This window comes from Natrix helvetica (genome assembly GCF_964273705.1).
Source record: "Natrix helvetica genome assembly, chromosome: 6".
NCBI lineage: Eukaryota > Metazoa > Chordata > Lepidosauria > Squamata > Natricidae > Natrix > Natrix helvetica.
Genome location: NC_138553.1, coordinates 661,388 through 684,667, shown reverse-complemented (window position 1 = coordinate 684,667; position 23,280 = coordinate 661,388). Strand labels below are relative to the sequence as shown.

General features: G+C 48.8%; 2 protein-coding genes across 7 annotated transcripts in view; one reads left to right on the top strand and one right to left on the bottom strand.

Annotated features, from left to right (window-relative positions):
- Positions 1-23,280, bottom strand: part of LOC309394511 (nucleoside diphosphate kinase 6-like) — a 435,625-nt gene that overhangs the window by 309,927 nt on the left and 102,418 nt on the right. The window lies entirely within an intron of this gene.
- The window catches only part of SHANK3 (SH3 and multiple ankyrin repeat domains 3), a 241,380-nt gene that overhangs the window by 183,986 nt on the left and 34,114 nt on the right, over positions 1-23,280 (top strand). For all 6 annotated transcript variants that reach the window (XM_081957745.1, XM_081957744.1, XM_081957742.1 and 3 more), the window contains exon 16: positions 15,379-15,503. In XM_081957745.1, coding sequence (XP_081813871.1) covers positions 15,379-15,503 — 125 coding nt within the window. The remainder of the gene's footprint in view (positions 1-15,378; positions 15,504-23,280) is intronic.

Sequence of the window (23,280 nt, the reverse complement as noted above, 5' to 3'; positions counted from 1 at the left end):
TCCCATCACCACCCTGCACAGATCAACTCTGTAGGCAAGACCCTCATCTCCAGAACCAAATGCCTAGCCGACAAAGGCCATCTGAAAACTGAATTACACACTCTCACAAACGTATTAATCTCCAACGGATTTCAAAGAAAAACAATTACCAACCTAATCCAAAGGGAGACTCCCCCCCATAAACCAAGACACAGAACAGGACAACGGCATCGCCGTCCTCCCTTACATCAAAGGCACCACAGATAAAATCAGCAAAATTCTTCACAAACACAAGACAGCCTTCAACACTGACCAAAAAACAGCCAACATCTTAAGAAACTCCAAAGACAAAATCCAGCTAGAAAACCAAGGAGTCTACGAAATACCATGCAAAATCTGCCCTGCAACATACATAGGACAAACGAACAGGAGAATAAATGCATGCATCGCAGAACACAAAAACACAGTAAGAAAAAAAGAAAAATCTTCCTCCCTTTTCCAGCACTTCAAAGCTACAGGACATGAAATTAATTTTGAAGGAACCAAATTACTCTCCAAAACAGAACACTTCAACAAGAGAATAATTATGGAAGCCATCGAAATAGAGAAACACCCCCACGACATGAATAAACGTGATGATACCTCCCGCCTACCAGACATCTGGAAACTAGCCCTAGTCAACAAACGAGTCCCAGCCACGAAAACCGACACCGGACTCAGAACCACACATGACGCAACCACCAATCACCCTCACCAGACTCAAACCCAAACCCATCCCAGAGACCAAATGCAACCACCATCCAGAAGCCAAACCACAGCGGCATCACCAACAGCTGCACCCCCCTCCGACCCCCACACAAAGCAAACTGACATACGCCATGAACACATGGCCAGACTGCAAACTCGGAGCCAAACCAGAACCCAGGATGTTACACCACAGCCATCTGCTCAGGACATCACATCACAGAACTCAGGAGTTTACAACTCAGCCAACCCCCCAGGAGGTTGCAGCACAGGACTCAGGACATCACTACAATAGAGCTCAGGATGTCATCACACAGCCCATTACCCAGGTCGTTACAACACAAAAGAACAATATGCACACAGCCAGTACCTCAGGCACACAGGATCTTAGGAAACAGCCGACTAATTTGCAAACACCAACTCCATCAACTAATCAAGATGTAACAACACAGCCAACCAACCTGCTTACAGCAACAAAGCCAGCACCCCACACACCCCCATCAATATTTATAGAAAGACAGCAGCTCCGATCACGTTTTGCTTGCACTAGCACGAAGCCGAAGGCACCAGCCTGAAGATAGATAGATAGATGATAGATGGATAGATGATAGATAGATGATAGATAGATGATAGATAGATAGATAGATGATAGATAGATAGATGATAGATAGATAGATGATAGATAGATGATAGATAGATAGATAGATAGATAGATAGATAGATAGATAGATAGATAGATAGATAGATAGATAGATAGATAGATAGATAGATGATAGATAGATATGGCTGCCTATCTTATAACCAACTCTGGGCCAGTTATGAAAGACTCAAGGGAACACACGACACAGAAATCTCAATCAACAAAAGTTTTATGAACTACGGTTGCTTAAGCATTGAATGTGGGGGCCTGCGTTGGTGCACAAGAATAGCCCATCTCCAAAGCAGACCCTGGTCGCCTTTCTTCTCTTTGGCCAGCCGTGTTCCATCAGAGCTTCCATCCTCAGTCGGCCCAGCTGTCCTTTCATTGACCTGATAAGTTGCTGGGCCAAATACGATGTCTGATAATTTTCTTATCTCTGATGGTCATTCCAGAGTGGAGGTCTTCATCTCTTCATCTTGGCTGTTCCTGAACGCATAACCACTATTCTTCTATAGGGTCAGATTTTGGGCATCTCCATCTGCAACAGGACTGTACAAGTTTGGCAACTTTTAAGACCGGTGGACTTCAACTCCCAGAATTCCCCAGCCCATCAATTCTGGGAGTTGACGTCCACTGGTCTTAAAAGTTGCCATGGTTGGAGATCCCAAATCTACATTTTCGCCCTTTTAGTTATTGTAACATCCATCAGTGCTCTGCTCAAGCGCTGCTCCCCACCCCTCTTCTCTATTATCTGCCCTGTCTAACTGCTTTTACTCCTCTAACATTATAAGACCTCATAATAGGATTTTGTTTAAAAAAATATTATTTTGAGCAAATCCACGCTGACTTCTGTAGCGAGATCATTTGTCTGTCGAGGTGTTTATCGTTTGATCTGGTCAGGATTCAGAGTCTCCCAGGCCCAGCGTGTCAATCTTCTTCATTGCTCTTCTCCATCTCGAAGACACGGGCAACGTTTGTTCTCCTCCCATCGCCTGGCATCTCACCAGATCTGTGGGGCTTCTCAGAAATAATGGGAAAAGGTTTGGCCAGACCATCCGCTAGTTCCTTCCTACCCTTAGATGCAATTCATTTTGTCCCTTTCGGAGCAAAAAAGGTATTTACAGAAGAGGATATTTGTAATTCAGGGTTGAACTGGGGCTTCCTTGGTGCTCTCTGAGCTTGATCGGTCCCTTGCAGACGTTTTGTGACCCAACTTGGTAACCTTGTCAGGGCTAGAAGGAAGGGGAGGTTGCAGAGAGGAAGAGGAGGCGAGAACTGTGGGGGGGGGGGGTTCCTTGGTGCTCTCTGAGCTTAGTGGTTTTCTTGCAGACATTTCATGGCCCAACTAGGTAACGGCATCAGTGCAAAGGAGTGTAGAGTTTGCGACTACATACTCACATACATACATACAAACATACATATGAATTAAACAAAGGTAGAATTAAAAGAAGACTCCCTCCAGACAATTGCAGGTAGGCCTTGGCTTATGACCACAGTTGAGCCCCAAAATTTGTGTTGCTAAGTGAGACATTTGCTAAGTGAGTTTTGCCCCATTTTACACCCTTTCTTGCCTTGCTTGTTAAGTGAATAATTTCAATTGTTGAATGACTGATGTGGTTCTTAATTGAAGCCGGCCTCCTCCATGGACTATGCTGGTCAGAAGGTCGCAAAAGGAGGTCACATGACCCCGGGACACCACGATCGTCATAAATATGAACCTGTTGTCAAGTTAATTTCGACTGTGTGACTAATCGGGATGCTGCAACGGTCGTAAGGGTGAAAAATGGTCATAAGTCACCTTTTTCAGTGCCCTTGTAACTTCGGTCACTAAGCAAACTGTTTTAAGCCGAGGACTCCCTGGAGAGACAATTTGGCTAACTGAACACTTCCACTAGTATTTTCGTTTTTCAAAAATCACTTCTTCCCCTCTCCTCCCCTATTGACAGTCAAATGACAAAACCCATATAACAGTGATGGCGAACCTTTTTTGGCTCGCGTGCCACAAATGGGGGGAGCGCAGGGGGGTCGAGGGCGGGCGTGCCGCACCCATAATGCAACGCGCGACCCCCAGTGCGCATGCGCGCACAACGCGCGACCCCCCCCCCATTTGTACATTTTTTTTGCCCTCCCCAGGCTCCAGAGGCTTTATAGGAGCCTGGGGAGGGCGAAAAGAGCCTCCCCCACCCCCCCGGAGGCTTCAGGGACCGTCCCTGAAGCCTTCGGAACACTTAAAACGACCCTCCGAGCAAACCGGAAGTGACTTCCGGGTTGCTCGGAGGGTGGTTTTAAGCGCTCCGAAGGCTTCAGGGACCGTCCGAGGCTTCCCTGATGCCTTCGGAGTGCTTAAAACGACCCTCCGAGCAACCCGGAAGTCACTTCCGGTTTGCTCGGAGGGTGGTTTTAAGCGTTCCGAAGGCTTCAGGGACGGTCCCTGAAGCCTCCGGGGGGGCGGGGGAGGCTCTTTTCGCCCTCCCCAGGCTCCTATAAAGCCTCTGGAGCCTGGGGAAGGCGAAAGATAGCTTTTAAAAAGGTGAACTCAGCTGGCCAGCGCGCGCATGCGTGCTGGCCAGCTGACAGGGCAACGCCTCGAGTGCCCTGACAAATGGCTACGCGTGCCACTTGTGGCACGCGTGCCATAGGTTCGCCATCGCGGCCATATAACATTCAGCCTTCATCAGCAATAGTTTAATGATTCATTGGATTTCTTATGTCGGCCATCAGCCCCATTAAGGTGACTCTTTTTGTCGTCTGAAGAGCTATCAGAAATATGACCATATATATAAAATTCAATTTAACAATCCAGACTTATCACTTTCTCCAATAAATAAAGCAGAAGGAATCTTTTCCTGCGCATTAACCTCTCTTTAAAACCTCGTATAATCCTGGTCAAAAAGAAGTCCCATTTAACACCTATCAGAATCCTTAGCACGTATATTTTAACCCTTATCAAAGTCACTTTATAACCTTCTTTTCATTTTTCAAAATTTTGGCTCTTTTGTCCCGTCAAGAAGGGTCCTGCAAGTTGATTTTCTATTCTTTTTTTTCCTATCTCCTTCCGGGAAGAGCTTGAAATTCCCCTTCGTCTTTTCTCAAAAAAACTTTCCTTGTGCAAATCCAAAGTGAAGAAGCTTTCCTAGTCATCTTTTTCGCTTTTATTTACTGTCTACGTCCCCTTTAATTATTAAGACATCCCCTTAATGTAAATCCATTTTGGCATTGTCTTCCTTCCACTCTTATAGTCCGGCATTTTTAAAATCCATTTTCAGATCCATAAACAATGATATCCATTATCATAATCCAGCATTTTTCAAACTCCGAATTTGAGCCAATAAAGTTTGTTGTTCTTCTGTATCCTCTGCTAATGTATTACACAATCTTGTCAAGTAATTTCTGAATCAGTTCTTCCTAAAAGGCCTTAATTTCTGCAATTGCTTCTCTGTTGTTGTATTCATGGATGGTTCTCCTTTTCTTCTCTCTAGTTCTTTGTAGTCCTTTTAGCATCCGTTTATTTTTCAATCAACAAAACTTTCCCAGAGGAGGATTTCTTACAACTAATGTCAAAGACTTCAAATAGTGTTTTATAAATTTTTAAACACCCTGCGGGATCTATTCTTCCAAGTCTCACTACAGGTGATTCCGGACCTTTTTGTAAACATGGGCCAAAATTATGTGCTCCTGTGCGATCGCACGCAATGCAATGGGGCGTCATGGGTGCCCGCGAACACAGACACACAAACGCACGGAGGCTTTCCTGAAGCCTCGGCAGGGCGAAAGCGGCTTCCCCCGGCCCTCCGGAAGGCCGGAGATCAGCTGGCCGGTGCGCAGGCGCGTGCTGGAGCTGACAGCTGGCATGGCGGCCCTGGACCACTTCCGCCCCCTGGTTGCCTGGTCCCTTCTTAAAAACCTCCAGTGTTGGAGCGCTCGCAACGTCTGGGGTGAACCCTTCAGAACAATAGAATAACACAGCTGGAAGAGACCTTGGGGATCTTCTAGTCTACCCGCCTCTCAAGCAGAAGACCCTCTATCATTCAGATAAATGGCTGTCAATCAAAAACCTCCAGTGTTCAAGCTTCCACCGATTAATTGTTCTAACTGTCAGGAAGTTCTTGGCTGGCTCTCTCCTTGATGAGTTTCCACCCATTCCTAATTCTTGAGTTGCATCTTCAACAGGAGCCAACATTTTCTGATACATCCAAGATGGATGAATAAAGGTATAGGTGCAAATGTGCATGCAATTTGCTTATACATATTACCCAACATTATAGACATACACACATATATCCCATTACTTTGAAATCAGAGGAAACTTAATTAGAGCTCAACATTGCATAAATAACACATATCATCCACTTTCTGACAAAAAAGAAAGCCTCCCTGGCTTAGCCACAATGCAAAACTCAGGAGCAGATCTGGATCAAATCAACCAAATTGCAAAGCCTGGTGCCAAGTATATTTCTAAGACGCCCAGAGAGAGGAGGGAATCGCCCTCGTTTCTTTAGTCTGCAAAGATTTTTAAAAATGAGTTTCTTGGCATTGAATTGTTTTAAGTAGTAACAATAAAAGGGAAATTCAGTTTATCCTAAAAAGAGATTTTGGAGCTGTTACACAGTACAAGATTTGGAAGGTATATGGATCAAATTTTTGTTTGTTTGTTACTTATTTATTAATTAAATTTATTCCTTTTGAGCGACTCTGGTGATTTACAGCATTAAAAAAAACACCATTAAAATCATCCAGTATAAATATTCACCCAATAAAATGCCAATACAAACAAAACAAAACCTTTAACGCAGGATGGAGGAGGAGGGAGCCTGAGACACGGGGTGGGGTGGGGGATTAGCTCTCCCTGATGAGCCCTGAAACTCAGTTTCCCCGTGAATGTCCAACAGCTTTGGGCGAAGATGGCGAGTGGGATCTCAGGGTCTCTCCGTGCTCCCTTTTCTTTTCTTTTTTTTTAAACAAAATTTTATTAGTTTTTAAAAAATTATCAAGGAAAAGGGTAATGGGTATAATTACAAATTTTGACAGTTACATTATGCAGGAAATGGCCCTCCCCCCCATTCTCATAACTTCCATTTATTAATACATTAGATTGTTGTTACTTAATAGTATTTTGTCAGCATAAACTTTTATCTTCAAACAATTTCAATCATTTTATATCAAACAGATTTTCTAGTTCATTTTTGTGATCTGAGTTTTCTCAATGTTGCCTCTTCTCCCCCCTCCAGCAGAGCTCCGGCACCTCCCGTGTCCTGTATGTCCCGTATAGTATCATCAGGTTTATCTAGGAGGACTTTATTTTTTTCCATGAAGGCCTCAGCCTCCATAGTTGTGTTGATTCCAACTCTCGTGTCCTCCCAGAATATTAGCATACCTTCTGGCATAAGCCATCTAAACCACACCCCTTTCTGGTATAATTTCTTCGCTAAAAGCAAATAGTTTTTTCTTTTATCTCTAACTTTCTTTGGGATTTGTTTCAGAATGGCTATTTCTCTATCCTTGTATTTTAGTGCTTGCCCCCTTTGTGCACTCAGAATCTCATCTCTTGTGGTCTTTCTGAGAAATTTAATGTGTACCTCCCTTGGAACATTGTGTGTTCTGGCATATGCTGAGTTTACTCTATAGACCACGTCCATGTCCCACCCCATCTGTTGTCTGTCTTTTTTAATATATTCAGCCAATAAATTTGTCATAATATCCCTTAGATCTTCATCATCAGCCTCAATTACATTTCGAAATCTAAGAAAAAAGGACATCCTTTCAAATTCCACTTTTATCTGGTGGTTCTCAAGTTCTTGGTTTCCTTTCTGCACCCCCTTCACCTCCCTCCTCATCTCAGCCGTCCCCTCCTCCAAAAGTCCCAGTCTCCGTGAATTTTGGATCGCTTGGTCTTGGTTCTCTCTGAGCTGCTAATTCATTTCTTTCAATTGATTTTTTAAGTCCTCCTGCCCCTTTAAGAGTTGTTGAAACATCTGTTGAAAGTCCACCTCAGGGGGCTTAGGCTGGAACAAAGAAGTTAGTGTCTGTTGTCTGCTGGGGCTGGACGTTGAAGATGCCGGGGCGGAGCCAGCAAAACCCGGTTTCCCCAGTGGTGGTCTTTTAGGTGGCATTGTAGTAAGCAAAGCTCAGAGATGGCAATGTCAATACAGAGAGGAAACAATTGGGAAGGTGGATAGCCAAGAGAGATCACGAGGCAGGAAGTCCAGACAGATAAGGACCTTTTCTCAATTCTAGTTCCAGGCAATAAAGCAATAAAATCCTTTGTTCCAAGTCCAGGGTAAAATGTAACAAGAGATTTCTCTGAGTGTCACGGAGACAAAGACAAATGCCAGCAGTTTCTGTGGGTGGAGTCAAATTTCAAAGTACATGAAGACGACGGAAGTGTGCCATCTTGCCCTGCCAGCTCCGGGATCAGAGAGCAACAAACCAAAAGTTTTCAAAGTTGTCAGAAGGAAACAGATCATCACCTCATTTTCACAATTACAGTAAAAAAAATCTGCATTTGCTATGAGCGTGATTTCATTCCAGGCTCCCCTCTCTCCTCCTCCTCTGGGGGCAGAGAGCAGAACAGTTTAAAGCCGCTTGTCCAAGGGGGGGAAAATCCCCCTCCCTCCAATCACACTTCCCAGGAACAGGTTGAAAGTTTTTTCAAAAGGCTGACAGTCTTTTTATTTTCCTTCACTCATGAAAGGGAACGGGGGGAATCTCCATCTCACCGCGTTGCAACTGCGTCCTTCAAATCTTCAGTTTGTCCAGCTGCCTCTACGCGAAGACGCCGCAGCGCCTCCCCTCTTGCCTCCCGATGCCTAGGGTGATGCGGGGAGCCCCCCCGGCCATCGCCGATACAGGGGGTCCCCCGCTACGCCGCCCCCTCGGCAGGAGCCCCTCCAAGGCGTCCTGTGCCCCCCCCCGATCAATGGGGAGCCCACCAGGAGTGCGCAGGGCGAGCAAAGCTTGCCCGTCGCGAATCGCAGCCGGAACCGGAAGTCCTCCGTGCTCCCTTTTCTTCAATGCAGGCTTGTCTCTTAGCCACTGCGGGAAGACTCCCCGGTCGTTCTCTTAGCCCTTTCCATAGCTGGCCCCTATGCAGCCCATCCTCTTAGAGGCAGCCAGATCCAGACAGGCTAAAAAAAAGGTAAATGAATATATAAATCTTGGGCCCTGGTGACTGAATCAGAGGGGATCCTAAAAGGAAGGATCCCTTCCTTCCAGGGGTGAAATGCTACTGGCTCTGACCAGTTCGCTAGAATAGGTAGCAAAAAAAAAAAAGCTTTAAAAAGTGGGGAATAAAGGTTCCATGATGCTCAGCTGGGCCGTGCAATCCTCGGAAACTTTTATTTTTCACTTTTTAAAGCTTTTTTTTAACTACCGGTTCCAGCGAATAGGTAGTAAAAATGCTTTAAAAAGAGAAAAAAAGTTGACCACGGCCACAGAGAAAATTAGATTTCACCTCTGCTTCTGCCCCTTCCCTCCTTTGCACTGTTCCCAAGGAACAAAGGGCTCTCCATTAGGAAGGTTGCGCAGAGTGAAAGGTTAATGTAATTGGCGTGAGAGTTCCTGGGGAAAAGCCTTCGCTGGGCCATTCCTGCGTGGGACATTGGCCACCTTCTCCTTTCATCTCCTGAGCTCCTGGAATACACCGGAATCTTCTTGCAACACTAAAAACCTCCTTTAATACCGTTTTGGTTTTGCATTTTGAGGTTTGAGGCGGTTCTGCCAAGCAGCTTCGGGCATAAGCTTCTTCCCTAGAGCACTGTGGGGGCTCCATCCCTGGAGGTTTTTAAGAAGAAACTGGACAGCTGTTTGTCTGAAATGTTACAGCAAGAGGTTGGACTAGAAGACCTCAGGGGTCCCTTCCAATTCTCTTATTATGAACTAAGAGAACCACTGATCTTTACAAGGGATGGGTCTTCCTGTGATTGTGGCTTTGTCTTCCGGGGGAATCACGGGATCTTCCATACCACAAGATTTACTTGGTCCCAAGCATGGCCAGAACAGATTGTTTCCCTGGTGCTGATAGAGAATTAATACCTGAGGCTCAGGTGCAGGAGATCCAGTTCTTGATGCATGGTTTCATGCTTTTCAGCAGAAAGAATGGAAGAGTCAGCTGGTGCACTTGTCAGTCTTTCAGGAAAGGTCCTTGGCTTGCTTACTTCCCACCTGCTCCCCCAGGTAAACGTGTCTGCTGAGCAGAGAGCCAAGAAGAACAAGGGAAAGAGGGCAGAAGAACCTGGCTGGTAGAAGTGGAAGAGAAACATTGGGTGGAGGCACTGAAGAGGGAAGACCCAGCAAGGAAGCCCTCGGTGGCCTTCTGGGAGTTGCCTAGAACAGGGTCTCTAACCTTGGCTACTTTAAGACTTGTGGACTTCAACTCCCAGGATTCCTCAGCCAGCCTGTTGGAGAGCCCTGGCTAGAGGATGGCTATCCAGGATGGGATGGGATTGTGGGTGTGGTTTGCAATTGAGGATCCTCACTTGTGATGCGGCTTCTTAAAAGGCTAATGCCATTCTAGGCGGGTGGGGGAGACCTATTCCATTCAGATCTCCAGGTTTAGGCCATCCATTTCAGACAGAAGAAGGACAAACTGACAAGGTCCAGAGGTGAGGGACAAAATGCTGGGAGCTCTTTGAACATGTCCGGTTGAGGAATATAGGAACAATTTGGGTTTTAAGGAGGTGGAAGCTCATCAGAGGGGACTCAACCTGGAAATTAGGAGGAATTTCCTGGCGGTGATAACGATTAAATGGAAGAGCTTTCCTCCCCCTGGAGTGGTGGGTGCTCCATCATTGGAGCTCTTCCAGAAAAGATTGGAGAAGCATTTGCCTGGGATGGTAGAAGGACTCCTGCCTTGGGCAAGGGATTGGACTAGATGACCACCCAGATCCCTTTGAGCCTGGTGAATGGAGAGTCAGTGGGGACGGGAGACTTCCATAAGATCACACCGTTTATTACCCATAACGTGGAAAAGGAAGGAGGGGCATCCTCAGAAAGGGTGTGGCAAGAACAGCACGTGGTGATAAGGTGATCAAATAACAGCAGCGAGACTTTGGGGTACAATGATTATTCAAAGTTTTATGCTCCACCCACCAATGCGGAAGAATGAGAGAACGTTGGTGGTGTGGCTGTTGGCCCCTCCAGGGAAGCATGTGAGGTCTGAGGCAGCATGTGAGGTCTGAGGGGGGAGAGGGAATGGAGCTGTCAGAGAGAGAGACAGAGCCGGAATATGGGCCGCCCGTCAGCCCTTAGATGGAGGGTCAATAGCCCCCAGGTCTGGAGGTAGCTGATAAGGAAGAGGAGGAGGAGCTGGGTCCAGTGCCTGACACGTGGATGTGCAGAAAGCAGAGGAGAGGAGAGCAGTGGAAATCTGTGGGCCAGTCCTCAGGACAGAAGTGTCATCACGGCTAGCGAAGCCCCACCCAAACTCTGGGGAGAAAAGGCAGGGGGCGGAGATGAATCGATGATGTGTTGAGAGAGAAACGTTTTGCCGGGGCTGCTGGCCCTCCTAATAAAGGTCACTTTGAGTCCAGAAGGTTTGTGTGTTTGAGGGGCAGTTGGTGAATTTCACAAGCAAGTTCAGTTGGCATCAGCAGAGCCTGTGAGCAAAATGGGCTGTTTCTGACTGGGGACCGGAATGCCAAGATTGGGAAGAGGAAGGAGGAGGAAAACAGATGGAATGGCTTCGGAAGTAGGAAACCATCTTGCAACTTCTGCCTTGTTTCTTTATGTATTGAATTTGTATGGCACCCATATTGATGCAAGGTGGCTCTATTTGGGATAGCTAATCCTGCCTTCAAATAACTGAAAAACGCCACCAAAACAGATGGACCTCCCTGCATGGGGGGAAATAGAAGTCACGTGGACTGTATTGCTACTCGGCAGAGACGGAGGAGCTCATCGCAGCGTCAAAGGCAGGGACAGCTCCTCGCCCTGGAACAGAGCACAAACTGCTGGTGTGCGAGGCCCAGGCTAAGCTAAAGGAGGAGGAGGAGGAGGAGGAGGAGGAAACATGGTTTTGAGCGCATACCTACCATTTTTGAGGAGAACATCAAGAGCAGCTTTGGAGTCTCATCCTCATCAACAAAGATCCAGAGGCATTGCGTCATGAACTTAAGTCCTGAAGGATGAAGGTGAAAACAGGCTGCCAAAAATGAAGGGACAGAAGAAAGGAAGCCAGATGTCAAAATAATCCGTGGAAATTGCCAAGAAGAGAAGCCAAAGAAAGACCAAGGAACACGGAGCTTCAGACAAAAAAAGCACCATTACAACATCTGTAAGGAAATTGAAGGAAAAAGGCCTGGGGGGGGGGACAAGAAAATGGTAGAAGATAACATTTGTGGATTGGGGCCCTTGGGGCTCTCTTGAGACTGGTGGTTTTCTGGCAGACGTTTCATGCCCCAACTAGGGAACATCATCAGTGCTAGAAGGTTTGTGCTAAAAGGCTTCTAAGCACAGATGACGTTACCTAGTTGGGTCATGAAGCATCCAGGGGTGAAATTCAGCAGGTTCTGACAGGTTCTGGAGAACCGGTAGTGGAAATTTTGAGTAATTTGGAGAACCGGCAAATGCCACCTCTGGCTGGCCCCAGAGTGGGGAGGGAATGGGGATTTTGCAGTATCCTTCCCCTGCCACGCCCACCAGGCCACGCCCACAGAACTGGTAGTAAAAGAAAATGAATTTGACCACTGGAAGCATCTGACAGGAAACCCCCAAGCTCAGAGAGCACCAAAGACTCCAAAAACTAAGGAAGGTCTTTCAAAAGATCTCTGAACTCAGAAGGAGATTCCAACCTCTCATTGGTATGTTAAATGTTAAACGTCAGCCGTTTGAAGTCACTTATGTGTGAGCTGGGCAAATACATATTTTTTCAATAAATAAAATAAATAAAAATAACCAAATTAAACAAGACGAAAAGAAGATAGGAGTATACTGAAACACTGTAGAGATGTCAACATCCAGGTTATCTTAAAAGACATTCCGTACTTGTAAGAACCTGTAGTTCTAGAAGGTGACATTAAATCAACACTCCAACAATAGGGAGTTAAATTAGATCAACCCATTACCCAACTAGGAAACGTCATCAGTGCCCACTTGGCCCATGAAATGCCTGCAAGGAGCAACCGAGAGAGCCCCAAGGAAACCCAGAGTCTGAGTCAGAAATCCATAGGAACGGATGATGAAATACGGCAAGCAATACGGGGGGGAATCAGTCACGGTTCCAAGCAAACCATGCCACCACACCTGGAGAACAGCCCAGGGGTTCATTGGCCCGTTGGAAGAAGTCAGCCTACAAACTACAGACTCTGCAAACTTTTGTACACCAACCTTCATTTCAAAGGCCTGCAAAATAAGGTGCAGGCTCAACCGAAGAGATTGGAGCCCTCCATGAAAAGGGGCATCACCAGATGTTCAGACTGGCCTTAGAAAAGATCAAAGAACTTTATTGCTGAGGCGTGCTGGATAATTGAAAAAGCCAAAGAATATTTAAAAAGAAATCAGGATGTGCTTCAATGATGAGAGAAAAGCCTTTGATTGTGTCGATTATGTCAAGCTGTGGAAAGTGCTCAGAAAACGGGGATCCCAGAACATCTCAATGTCCTCATGAAAAATGTCTCTCCAAGTCAGCAAAGCACAGCCCGCTCAGAACAGGTGAAGGTGGTGGGCTCCAGGTTGGCAAAGGACTGCGCCAAGGCTGAGTATTTTTACCCAGGAGTGTCCAACCTTGGCAGCGTAAAGACTTGTGGACTTCAGAATTCCCCAGGCAGCATGCTGGCATGAGTTGAAGTCCATAGGTCTTAAAGTTGCCAAGGTTGGACACTCCTACTATGCTCTACTATGTAGAGACCAGGGCAGAGCTCTGAGGGAGCCCCACCATCTACCTCTCTCTCCATGTAGACGAAGGACCACGCGTCGAGCACCATTGTCCAATCACCTGCCCTCAGCAACGCTTAGGACCTTGTAGCAGGACCATCCATCCCACTTTCCAACTTATAAAAAATGAGGCTAGATTTCTCTAGCACGACCTGTTTTTAAACAAACCCAGGTTGACTTAACGGCCTGGTATCTTTCTAAGCTCACTTGAGTGTCATTTGAAATCTCTTTTTGAGTGTTCACATCAAGCTGTAGCTTCCCAGAGTTTACGCCCCCTCCCCTTTTAAAGATTGGATCCATCTGAATTCTTCTCCGCCCTTCTTGTCCTCCCCTAGTACTCCCAAAGATGCCCATTGGTGGTTGTGAGGATTGCATCTGCCAAATCCTTTAGCATCCTGGGATGTGATCCACCTGGCCCTGGTGGGCTGGAACCATTCCAAGCTGCTGGGCATTTCCTGACCACTTCCTTGCCCCTCCTGCCCCATAGAGTGTACCTTCTGACAGAGCGGACCACTTTTTTGCAAAAAAATAAAGGCAGGTGCAGAATAGGAATGAAGCAGTTGGTCTTCTCCTGTTGCCCATCAACGTCTTGCCATCTTCTCCAGCCAGGGAACTTGGCTGTGGTTCTCCCCCCCCCCCCCCCGCCGCTTCTTCTTCCCCCCACAAACCCCTCCTGGGCATTTGTGGAAGGCTTAACTGCTTCCCGGCCTTGGTCTTCCTAGCCCCCCCCCCTTGCAGCCTTGGCACCTTCCTTGATATCCTCCTTTCCTCATCCTCATTGTTATCATCTGTCCTCTTTCCATTTTTTTTAAACTTGTCCTTTTGGTTTCTCCGTTTATTGGAGAGTTCTTGGTGCAGCTTCATAAGCTATTTTTCTTCCTTTTTGGTTTGTTTATGTTTAGGCCTTTCATTAGCTCCTCATCCAAAATGTCCCAGTAATTCTCCTGAACTGGTTTCCATCCATGGAGATTGATAGGAAGGATTAGAGTCCCAACTTCAAGTACTTACCGATGAGTGGGTGCGCATACACCAAATTGCCAAAATTCTGCTTTTGCTTGCAGTGAATCTAAGACGACTTCGTGGGAGTCAAGATTTTTCATTGAACAAGAACCTTCTTTGATTGACATTTGGATTCAGTTCTTCCCTGATCTGGCAGGTTCCAGCATTTGTTGCCTCAAGGAGGCTAAATAAATTATTCTGGATTTTACTGTGGAAAAGCGTCTTAGCATGGAGGGGTGTTGCTTACTAGGGAATCGAACTACGGTAGTCCTCAACTTTGAACCATTCATTTAGTGACCATTCACAGTTACAACCGCTGGAAAAAGTGACATTTTTCACCCTTACGACCGCTGCAGCATCTTCTTGGTCACCTGATCAAAATTCAGACGCCTGAGAACTGGTTCATATTTATGACGGTCGCAGTGGCCCAATGTCATATGATCCCTTTTTGTAACCTTCTTGCAAGCAAAGCTGGATTCACTTAACAACCGTGTTAGTAACTTAGTGGGGTTGGGCTAGAAGACCTCCAAAGTCCCTTCCAATTCTATTCTGGTTGATTGAGAGAAACTGTAGTGATTCACTTTACAATTGTGGCTAGAAAGGTTGTAAAATAGGGCAAAACTCACTCAACAACTCTTGCTTAGCAACAGAAATGCTGAGCTGAATTGTAGTCAAAAGTCAAGGACTTTGTGTATAGCAAACCTTTCTTGTCCGGCTGGTAGAACCAAAAACGACACAAGGAGTGACTTCTGGGCAGCCCCTTTACTGTCGTTCACCTGTGAGACAGAATCTTGCCGGAGCAAAGCGAGCATCTCCAATAACTATAGACTTGCTCTGTGAACTGCTAGGGAGGGTCCGACTTGCTCACTTCCTGCCCACCAGACGTTCCAAGCTCTGCTTTCTCTCTGACCCCTGGGAAAGAGCCCCTCCCACCTATGACGCCCTCCCCCCTGTGACTCTGGACTAGGTTCCCCCACATCTCAGGTGTCCCAGGCTGCAGGCCGAAGGCCGTGGGGACCCGGCAGTGGGGCCAATGGGCTGGAATTACGGGCAGCCAGAAGCCGCCTGTTCCACCTCAGCCATGCAAAGAGGCTCTCCCTCCTTCTGATCCGGACTTTCCTTCCTTCCTTCCTTCCTCCTCCTCTCAGCGGAAACCCCAATCGAGGAGTTCACCCCAACGCCAGCTTTCCCGGCGCTGCAGTACCTGGAATCGGTGGATGTGGAGGGTGTGGCGTGGAGAGCGGGACTGCGCACAGGGGACTTCCTGATTGAGGTGAGGCCATGGCAGGGCTGGGGGGGAGGGGAGACCGAGCAGCGTTGGGAAGGGAGGGGCCAGTTGAGGGCCACCTTGTGCAAGGAGCAGCAATCCTCCCAAGACCGTCTCCCCACAGCTGGGAATGGGGCATTCGGGCTTCTGCTTCCACGATGTCAGGTATCAGCTTGAGGACAAGAGGGTGATGGAGAAGGAGACGTCTGACGGGGGAAACGGACTCTCATCTCTCCAGGGCCACAAACCAGGGGATGAAATCCAGCAGCTTCTGACAGGTTCTGGAGAACCGGTAGCGGAAATTCTGAGTAGTTCAGAGAACCGGCAAATGCCGCCTCTGGCCGGCCCCAGAGTGGGGAGGGAAGGGGGATTTTGCAGTATCCTCCCCCTGCCACGCCCACCAGGCCACGCCCACCAAGCCACACCCACAGAGCCAGTAGTAAAAAAAATGGAATTTCGCCACTACCACAAACTCCTGGTTGGCTCCTTCTGGGATGGTTATGGCAGCTTTTAAAACTCAGCCTCAGATACCTTGTCACCTGAGGGTTAACCCAGGCAGGCAGGGAAGTTCTCCACTGGTGCCCCTCCGTCCTTCGACTGGCCGGGCATCCCCTGCGGTGACCACTGGGGGCATCCAACCTTTTGGTCCCTCGGACGTGTTGGGGTGGCGTTGTGCAAAAGAATGCGCCCTTCTTTCCCGCCAGGTTCAGCTGTTGCCTCGCTCTGTGCCCCCCTCCCCACGTGCCCAGCAGCGCTGGAGAGGAAGGGCCCGGGCCTTCCTGGGCCTTCCCTTCCTCTCCACATCTTTCCATAAGACTCCATAAGAGACGCCGTTGACACACAATACAGGCAGTCCTTGACTTACAACAGTTAATTGAGTGACCATTCAAAGTTACAACTCCACTAAAAAAAAGGAGCTTGGGACCGTTTTTCAAACTTACGACCGTTGCTGCATCTCCCTGGTCAGGTGAACAAAATTCATGGCATCTGGCTCGTATTTATGACGGTTGCAGTGTCCAGGGGTCACGTAGTCCCCTTTTGTGACCTTCTGACCAGCAAAGGGAAGCTGAGTTCACTTAACAATTGTAGTGATTCACTTAAGAACCGTGGCAAGGAAGGTCATAAAATGGGCAAAGCCCACAACAAATTTCTCACTTAGGAACAGAAATTTTGGGCTCAAAATTGTGGTCGTAAGTCGAGGACTACTGTAACAAAATCCTGAAACCCGTTTGTTTCCCTTCCAAAGAAAATCAATCTTGAGCTCCTTCCTCACCCTTTCCTGCGTTCCTGGGCGAAGTTTATGTCTCCCCAAGGGCTGCCACGCATTTCCTTCAAGGCCGTCCCCAGGATCTTCCACGGGGGAGTCGAACTAACCAATAGAAGGAGCCGGAAAGCAGATTTGGGCTCAGTGGGAGGAGGAGGAGGAGGAACAACAACTGGTGGCCTCGAGAGGCTCTGGTCTCCTTTGTCCTGCTGGTCAGTATAGGATGACCTTCACATCCATATATAAAGTACTGCTGGGTGAAAGGGGAAAGGAAAGAGCCCTCCGTGTCCACATGACCAAGGAGACGCCTTCGGACAGCACTGGCTCTGGCCTTGAAACAGCTGAGCAGCACTCCTTAGAGTCAGCAGTGACTAGCGGGGGTCAAACGCACCCGGATTCCTTTTCTTTTACCTGGATGGAAAGAGGGAAAGGGGGGGGTCCTGGTTGGTTCAGGACGAGGCAGATTATCTCGGCTGATGGCAAATATTTGGGGCTGTCTCCGGACCTACATCAGTCGGCTGGGATAGTTCCCATGGGCCACCTGGAGCCATCTCTGCTGATACATGTGCCCTTCCTCCAGCCTCTCAGGGCTATGGGCCAATGCGCTGCCTCTTAAGGCCAACTTGACATCTGTGGAGATTGAATCCTCTATGTGTATGTGTGTCTGGCTGGAATGGCTGCATTTTGTCATGCTGGCGTGTTGTCCGGCACAAGCAACCGGATCCACAAGCTAACTATTTTATTCTATTCTGCCTACTGTAAAGGAATCTGCCCAGGGAGCAGAGAGAGATCAGGGTCCACAGAGCTTGTGTGAATGTGTGTCTCCTGGATCCAGGCTAATTCCCTGCTTCAGACCTCCTCCCTGCCTGGCGAGGCTCCCCAACATGTTTGGAAAGAAGTACGTTCCCTGGATGTCACACCAAGTGTGGAACAGTCCCAAACCGATTCTTGGACCTGTGGCTGCTGCCTTCTCCACCGCGCAGGCTGTGACTCATGGCACGCTCTGGCTCTGCCAGAAGCAGCAGAAGGCGGGGGGGGGGGGGTTGAGGAGGCGAGGCAGTTGAAGCTGGCTACCGTTTCTTCAGGCTGGAGGGCATTGCAGCATTGATCTGTGCTCTGTGAATAGGGGTCCTCTCTCAAGATAGGATGGGGAAGACCTGCCTTGTGAGAAGGCTGTAGGACAGGGGTCTCCAAACTTGGCAACTTTAAGACTTGTGGCCTTCAACTGGCTGGAGAATTCTGGGAGTTGAAGTTCACAAGCCTTAAAGTTGCCAAGATTGGAGACCTCTGCTGTAGGAGAAGCCCAGTCCAACTGCAGGCAAGGCAGCTGAGAAACCCAGTGCAATTAGCAGAAGCCTCCCAGCCAGACCAGGGGCGGCCGATGGTTCCCTTGCATTTTGAGATGGTCCAGTCACTCGTCGTCCCTTCAGGGCACCGGACTTCAAGAGTGACGTAGCAAGAGCTTCCGGGATGATCAGTGAACACCAACCCTGCAAGGAAGCCTTAAAGGAGCTGGAGGTGGAGCCTGCCCAAGAGAAAGAGGCGAGGAGGGCGGTCTGCAAACCTCTAAGGGTGCCTTGGGCCAAAGGACGCAGGTTCCTGGTGGAAACAGAGAGAAGGACTAGTCAAAAGGAAGAGAGATTCAGTGCAGTGCCAGAGTACAAGAGCCATGAATCAGAATCCTCTGCTTGGAACAGCTGGACTTTCCAGCTGTCAGAGGTTCTACAACATAGCCTCGGAACATCTGCCCACCTCTTTCAAGGAGAGCTTCATGAACTTAAGGAGTCATTAAATGGATGGATGTGGAAAGGAGAATGCAAACTGGATATCAGAACAAACTGGAAACTCTGAAGAGGAGGGGGAGGAGGAGGAGGAGGAGGAGAAGAAGAAGGAAGAAGAAGAAGAAGAAGAAGAAGAAGAAGAAGAAGAAGAAGAAGAAGAAGAAGAAGAAGAAGAAGAAGAAGAAGAGAAGAAGAAGAAGAAGAAGAAGAAGAAGAAGAAGAGCAGCTGCATGTAAGTTTCCCATGAGGACATTGAGATGTTATGCTAAGAAAATTGGAGCAGAAGACAGCTGGCAATCAGGGCACCCTGGGAAGAGGCAGAGGGCCAAGGTAGGAACAGAACATCATGGAGAAAACCTGTGGGGTGACTTAAGAGTCAGGAATTAATGCATGCCATCAATTAATTGACAGCTTTTTAGATAGGATTGATCAGAGGGATTCTACTTCCTATTCTGAGCTGGTTGGAGAACCAGCTAAAGAGGAGCCAGCCGTGTGTGGCTGCAGCCAAAAAAGCCAATGCAATCCTAACTTGAATTGACAGAGGGATGCAATCAAGAAGGGAGGGACTAATCCCACTCCATGAAGCCCTAATAAGGCCACACCTAGAGTCCTGCATCCAGTTTTGGTCGCCACACTATAAAAAAGATGCTGAGGCTCTGGAAAAAGTGCAGAGAAGAGCAACCAGGATGATGAGGGGACTGGAGGCGCAAACATCCAATGAATGGTTGCAGGAACTGGGCCTGGCTAGTCTAGGGAAGAGAAGGACCAGGGGAGACAGGATAGAATCTTCCAATATTTGAGGGGCTGCCCCAGAGAGGAGGAAGGGAGTCAAGCTATTCTCCCAAGCCCCTGAAGGCCAGACAAGGAATAACAGATGGAAACTGAACCAGGAGAGATTCAACCTGGAAATGAGGAGGAATTTTCTGACAGGGAGAGCAATCAACCAGTGGAACAGAAGTTCCCTTTGGAAGTTGTGGGAGCTTCATCACTGGAGAGACTGGACTGCCTTCCGTCAGAAACGGTGTAGGGTCTCCTGCTTGGGCGGGGGGGTTGGACTAGATGACCTCCAAAGTCCCTTCCAACTCTATGAATCTGTATCTGTCCTCACTGCCTGGTCAGCCATGACTGGCTGGCGAATTCTGGGAGTTGAAGTCCTTGAGTCTTCAAGTTGCCAAGATTGGACTCCCTTGGTGTAAACCTATTGCCCTACAGAGCTCTCGCAGGAGAGGACGGGATGGCTTGGAAGCAGGTGGATGGTAATTCCAACAGCTGGAGGACAAACGTCCTTGGATCTTGCCTGGACTGCCTGGTCAGAGTGAGATCTGGACACAGGACAATAGCTATAGCGCTTAGACTTATATACCGCTTCCCAGTGCTTTCCAGCCCTCTCTAAGTGGTTTATAGAGTCAGCCCCTGGTCCTTATTTACCCCACCTCAGAAGGACAGAAGTCAGAGTCAACCAAGAGGAAACTGAGCCAGCTTTTCCCATGTGTGTGAATCCTTCTTGGCTGGGGCCAGAGGCTGGAAAAGGTTGGCCTTCGGACCTTTGGACTTTTGGACCTTCGGACAGGGCAAGGTATTCTTCTGGGTGGTGGAGGCTGTGCAGCCCCTGCTCCTCCTAGAGGGATGCATCCCACTGGCAGCCTTCTGCAAGGCAGCCTCCGGGGGCTTGAAGGATGGCGACTCCAGTTCCCATCATCCCCAGCAGATGTTGGGTTGGCCTAGGTTAGCTCGATTAAACCTCTTTCAGATCAGACCTTTGGATTTAAAAAGGCCTTTTTTTTCTTTTCTTTTTTTCTTTGGAAGCTGCTGCTGGAAATATTTCTTTTTTTTTTTCTTTCCAATGCGCAAAAGCAGTTATTTTTGCCACAATGCGAGGAGAAATGACATTCAGCACATTGAAGGAACCATTTCTATTTTGAACCAATGTTTCATTTCCTTGAGAAAAATTAAAGCGAGGCGTGTCATTAGCAGAAGCTGCTGCCGAGGGAGGCAGCCATTGCAAGGCCCCGGGGTTGGAGAAGGTGCCCCCCCCAAGCTGGATTGTCACTGGGGGACCTCAGGGGGAAGGGGTCAACTTGACAGTCAGCTAAAAGGCTGCCAAGGGCTTTTGGAAAAGTGGCACCCAGAGCCAGAAAGTGCCCAGAAGTCTCATGGCCTTGAGATAAGCACCAAGGTGCGGAAGTGAAGGGTCCTTAGCACTCTCTGAGCTTGGGGGTTTTCTTGCAGATGTTTCATGACCCGCCTAGGGAACGTCATCAGTGCTAGGAAGGAGTGGGGTTTGTGGAGAGGAGGAGGAGGAGGGGGCTTTGATGCCCTCTGAGCTTGTGGTTTTCCTGCAGACGTTTCTTGCTCAGCACTGATGGTGTTCTCTAGGCTGGTCATGAAACGTCTGTAAGAAAACCCCCAAGCTCAGAGAGCCCCAGGGATCCTCGCGGGAACTCTGAGCTACAAATATTCTCCTTGGTCAGAGGCCAAAGTGCCAGAGATGGACTGCCAATGCATTTCATAAACTCTCCTCCTCATCTTCCATCGGTTGAAGGGATGCCAGCCTGCCTGCCTGCCATGCACACCCTTCTTCGCTTAGCATCTTCCCAGCACATCTCAAACTGGAACCTGGGGCCCCTTTTCTTTGGCCTCCCCTGCCCATTCCCTGGTTCAACTCGCCCCTTTGAAAGAGCTCAACAGCTGGCAGGTCCAGGCTAAGCAGGAGGGCGGGAGGACTGGAGAAGGCCCAGAGGAGAGAGATTTGGCTGACAAAAACAACCTGGAATTAAGGAGAAACTTCCTAACAGGAAGGACCATTAACCAGTGGAACAGCTTGCCACCAGAAGTCGTGGGTGCTCCATCACTAGAGGCCTTTAAGAGGAGACTGGACAGTCACTTTTCTGAAACGTTCTAGGGGTTCCTGCCTAAGCAGGGGGCTGGAATAGAAGACCTCCGAGGTCCCTTCCAACTCTGTCCTGTTCCAGTCCAACAGCTGTCCAGTCGCTTCTACACTGTTGCCTGGGCTCTCCCCCCCCCCCATTTCCCGTGGCCCAGGGACTGGCCAGAAAGGGAAGGAGGCTTGGTCCTCGGGCGCCTTGGCTCACTTCCTTGAGCATCACCCTCTCTCTGCTCCCCAGGAGCCACTAATTGGTTTCAGCTTCTGTTTGTGGCCACCAGCCGACTTGGGATGAGCAGAGATGGGCTCTCCTCCTCCTCCTCCTCTTTCTCCTCCTCCTCCTCCTCCTCCTCCTCCTCCTCCCGAGAGACAAACCTTGGTTCTAGGACTGGATCCGGTTCCGAAATGGCATTTTGGGTGAGGTTGCCAGGCTGATCCTTGTCCTCTGTTACGTGCCTCTTGTTTGTTCAATCAGCCCTTGATTACTTCCTCCCCCACCCCCAATTTCCCCTCTGCATCAAAGGAGGAAGCAATGTTCTTTGAAAAGAGGGTTTCCTTTGTGAGTTAGAGCCTGATGCGGCCCCCTCCTCGGCCCCCCTGGCCTTCAGCCCTTTCTCCCACCACAGCCACCCATTCAGAGGAAGCTTTCAAAAGGGGCCCCTTGAGTGGCAACCTAGGACCGTGATGGTGGGCCTAGGGCACGCATGCCAGAGGTGGCACACAGCACCCTCTCTGGTGGCATGCCGGCCGTTGCTCCCGTTCACCTCCTGCCATCCCCCTGCTCTCCAGGTCTCTACTGTGCGTGCACAAGGGCAGGGGGGGGTGCAGGACCATGCACACACGTGTGGGGGGGCGCATGCTCAGGGATAGGGCACACGCAGGGGCCGTGCACCTGCGTAGGGAGTGGGGCAGGTGCGCAGGGGCTGCAGGCGCATTGCACTTGGGTCCAGCGTGTGCATTTGGTACGCAGGGGTCCCTGTGGCTGGGACTGTCAGCTGGCAGGCGGACTCCGAGGACCCATCAAGGGGAATATTTGTAGCTGAGGGTTCAACTGAGGGCCACGGGTGCTCTGAGCTTGGTGCTTTCCTTGCAGATGTTTCATGACCCAACTAGGTAACGTCATCAAAGCTGGAAGGGGGGGGGGGTTGCAGAGAGGAGGAGGAGGACTGTGAGGTCTTCCTACTCTGAGCTGGGTTGTTTTCTGGCAGACCTTTCATGACCCAACTGGGTCACATCGTCAGTGCTAGAGGGGAGGAGGAGAACTCTGGGGTTCTTGGTACCCTCTGATCTTGGCAGTTTTCTTACAGATGTTTTATGACCCAAGTAGGTTATATCATCAGTGCGGGAATGGAGTGGGGTTTGCTCTCTGTTTATGCCCCAGTCAAGGAAGTGCCACCTCTGACAAACAGTAAACCAGAGTCTAATCAGGGAGCCCCCCAAGAAGCCCCCCCCCAACACTGATAGGGCAAAGGACCCATCTATAAACAGAGAATAAAACCTCTCCCTTCTGACCCTGCTGATGTTACCTAGTTGGGTTGTGAAACGCCTCAGTTTTCTCCAGGAAATGCCCAATTAGAAGAGTTGTTAGTTTTATAACTCTATATTCTGATCCTGCCCTATTGTTTCCTCTCGGTTGTAGAAAAAGGCGCTGGCCATGAGTAGCAGCCAGGAGGGCTGGCGGGGGCGTCTTGCCCCTTGAGGGTGCAGGTGGCATGTGGGGCCACCCAAAAAAGCCGGAAACTCTTCCAACCAGGCCCTCCGTCCACCATGTCACTGAAAGTAAACCGTGGGAGTGAATTTCTTTTTCTTTCCCTTTTGTCTTTCCTTTTTTTTTTTGCCCACCAGAAAAACTTA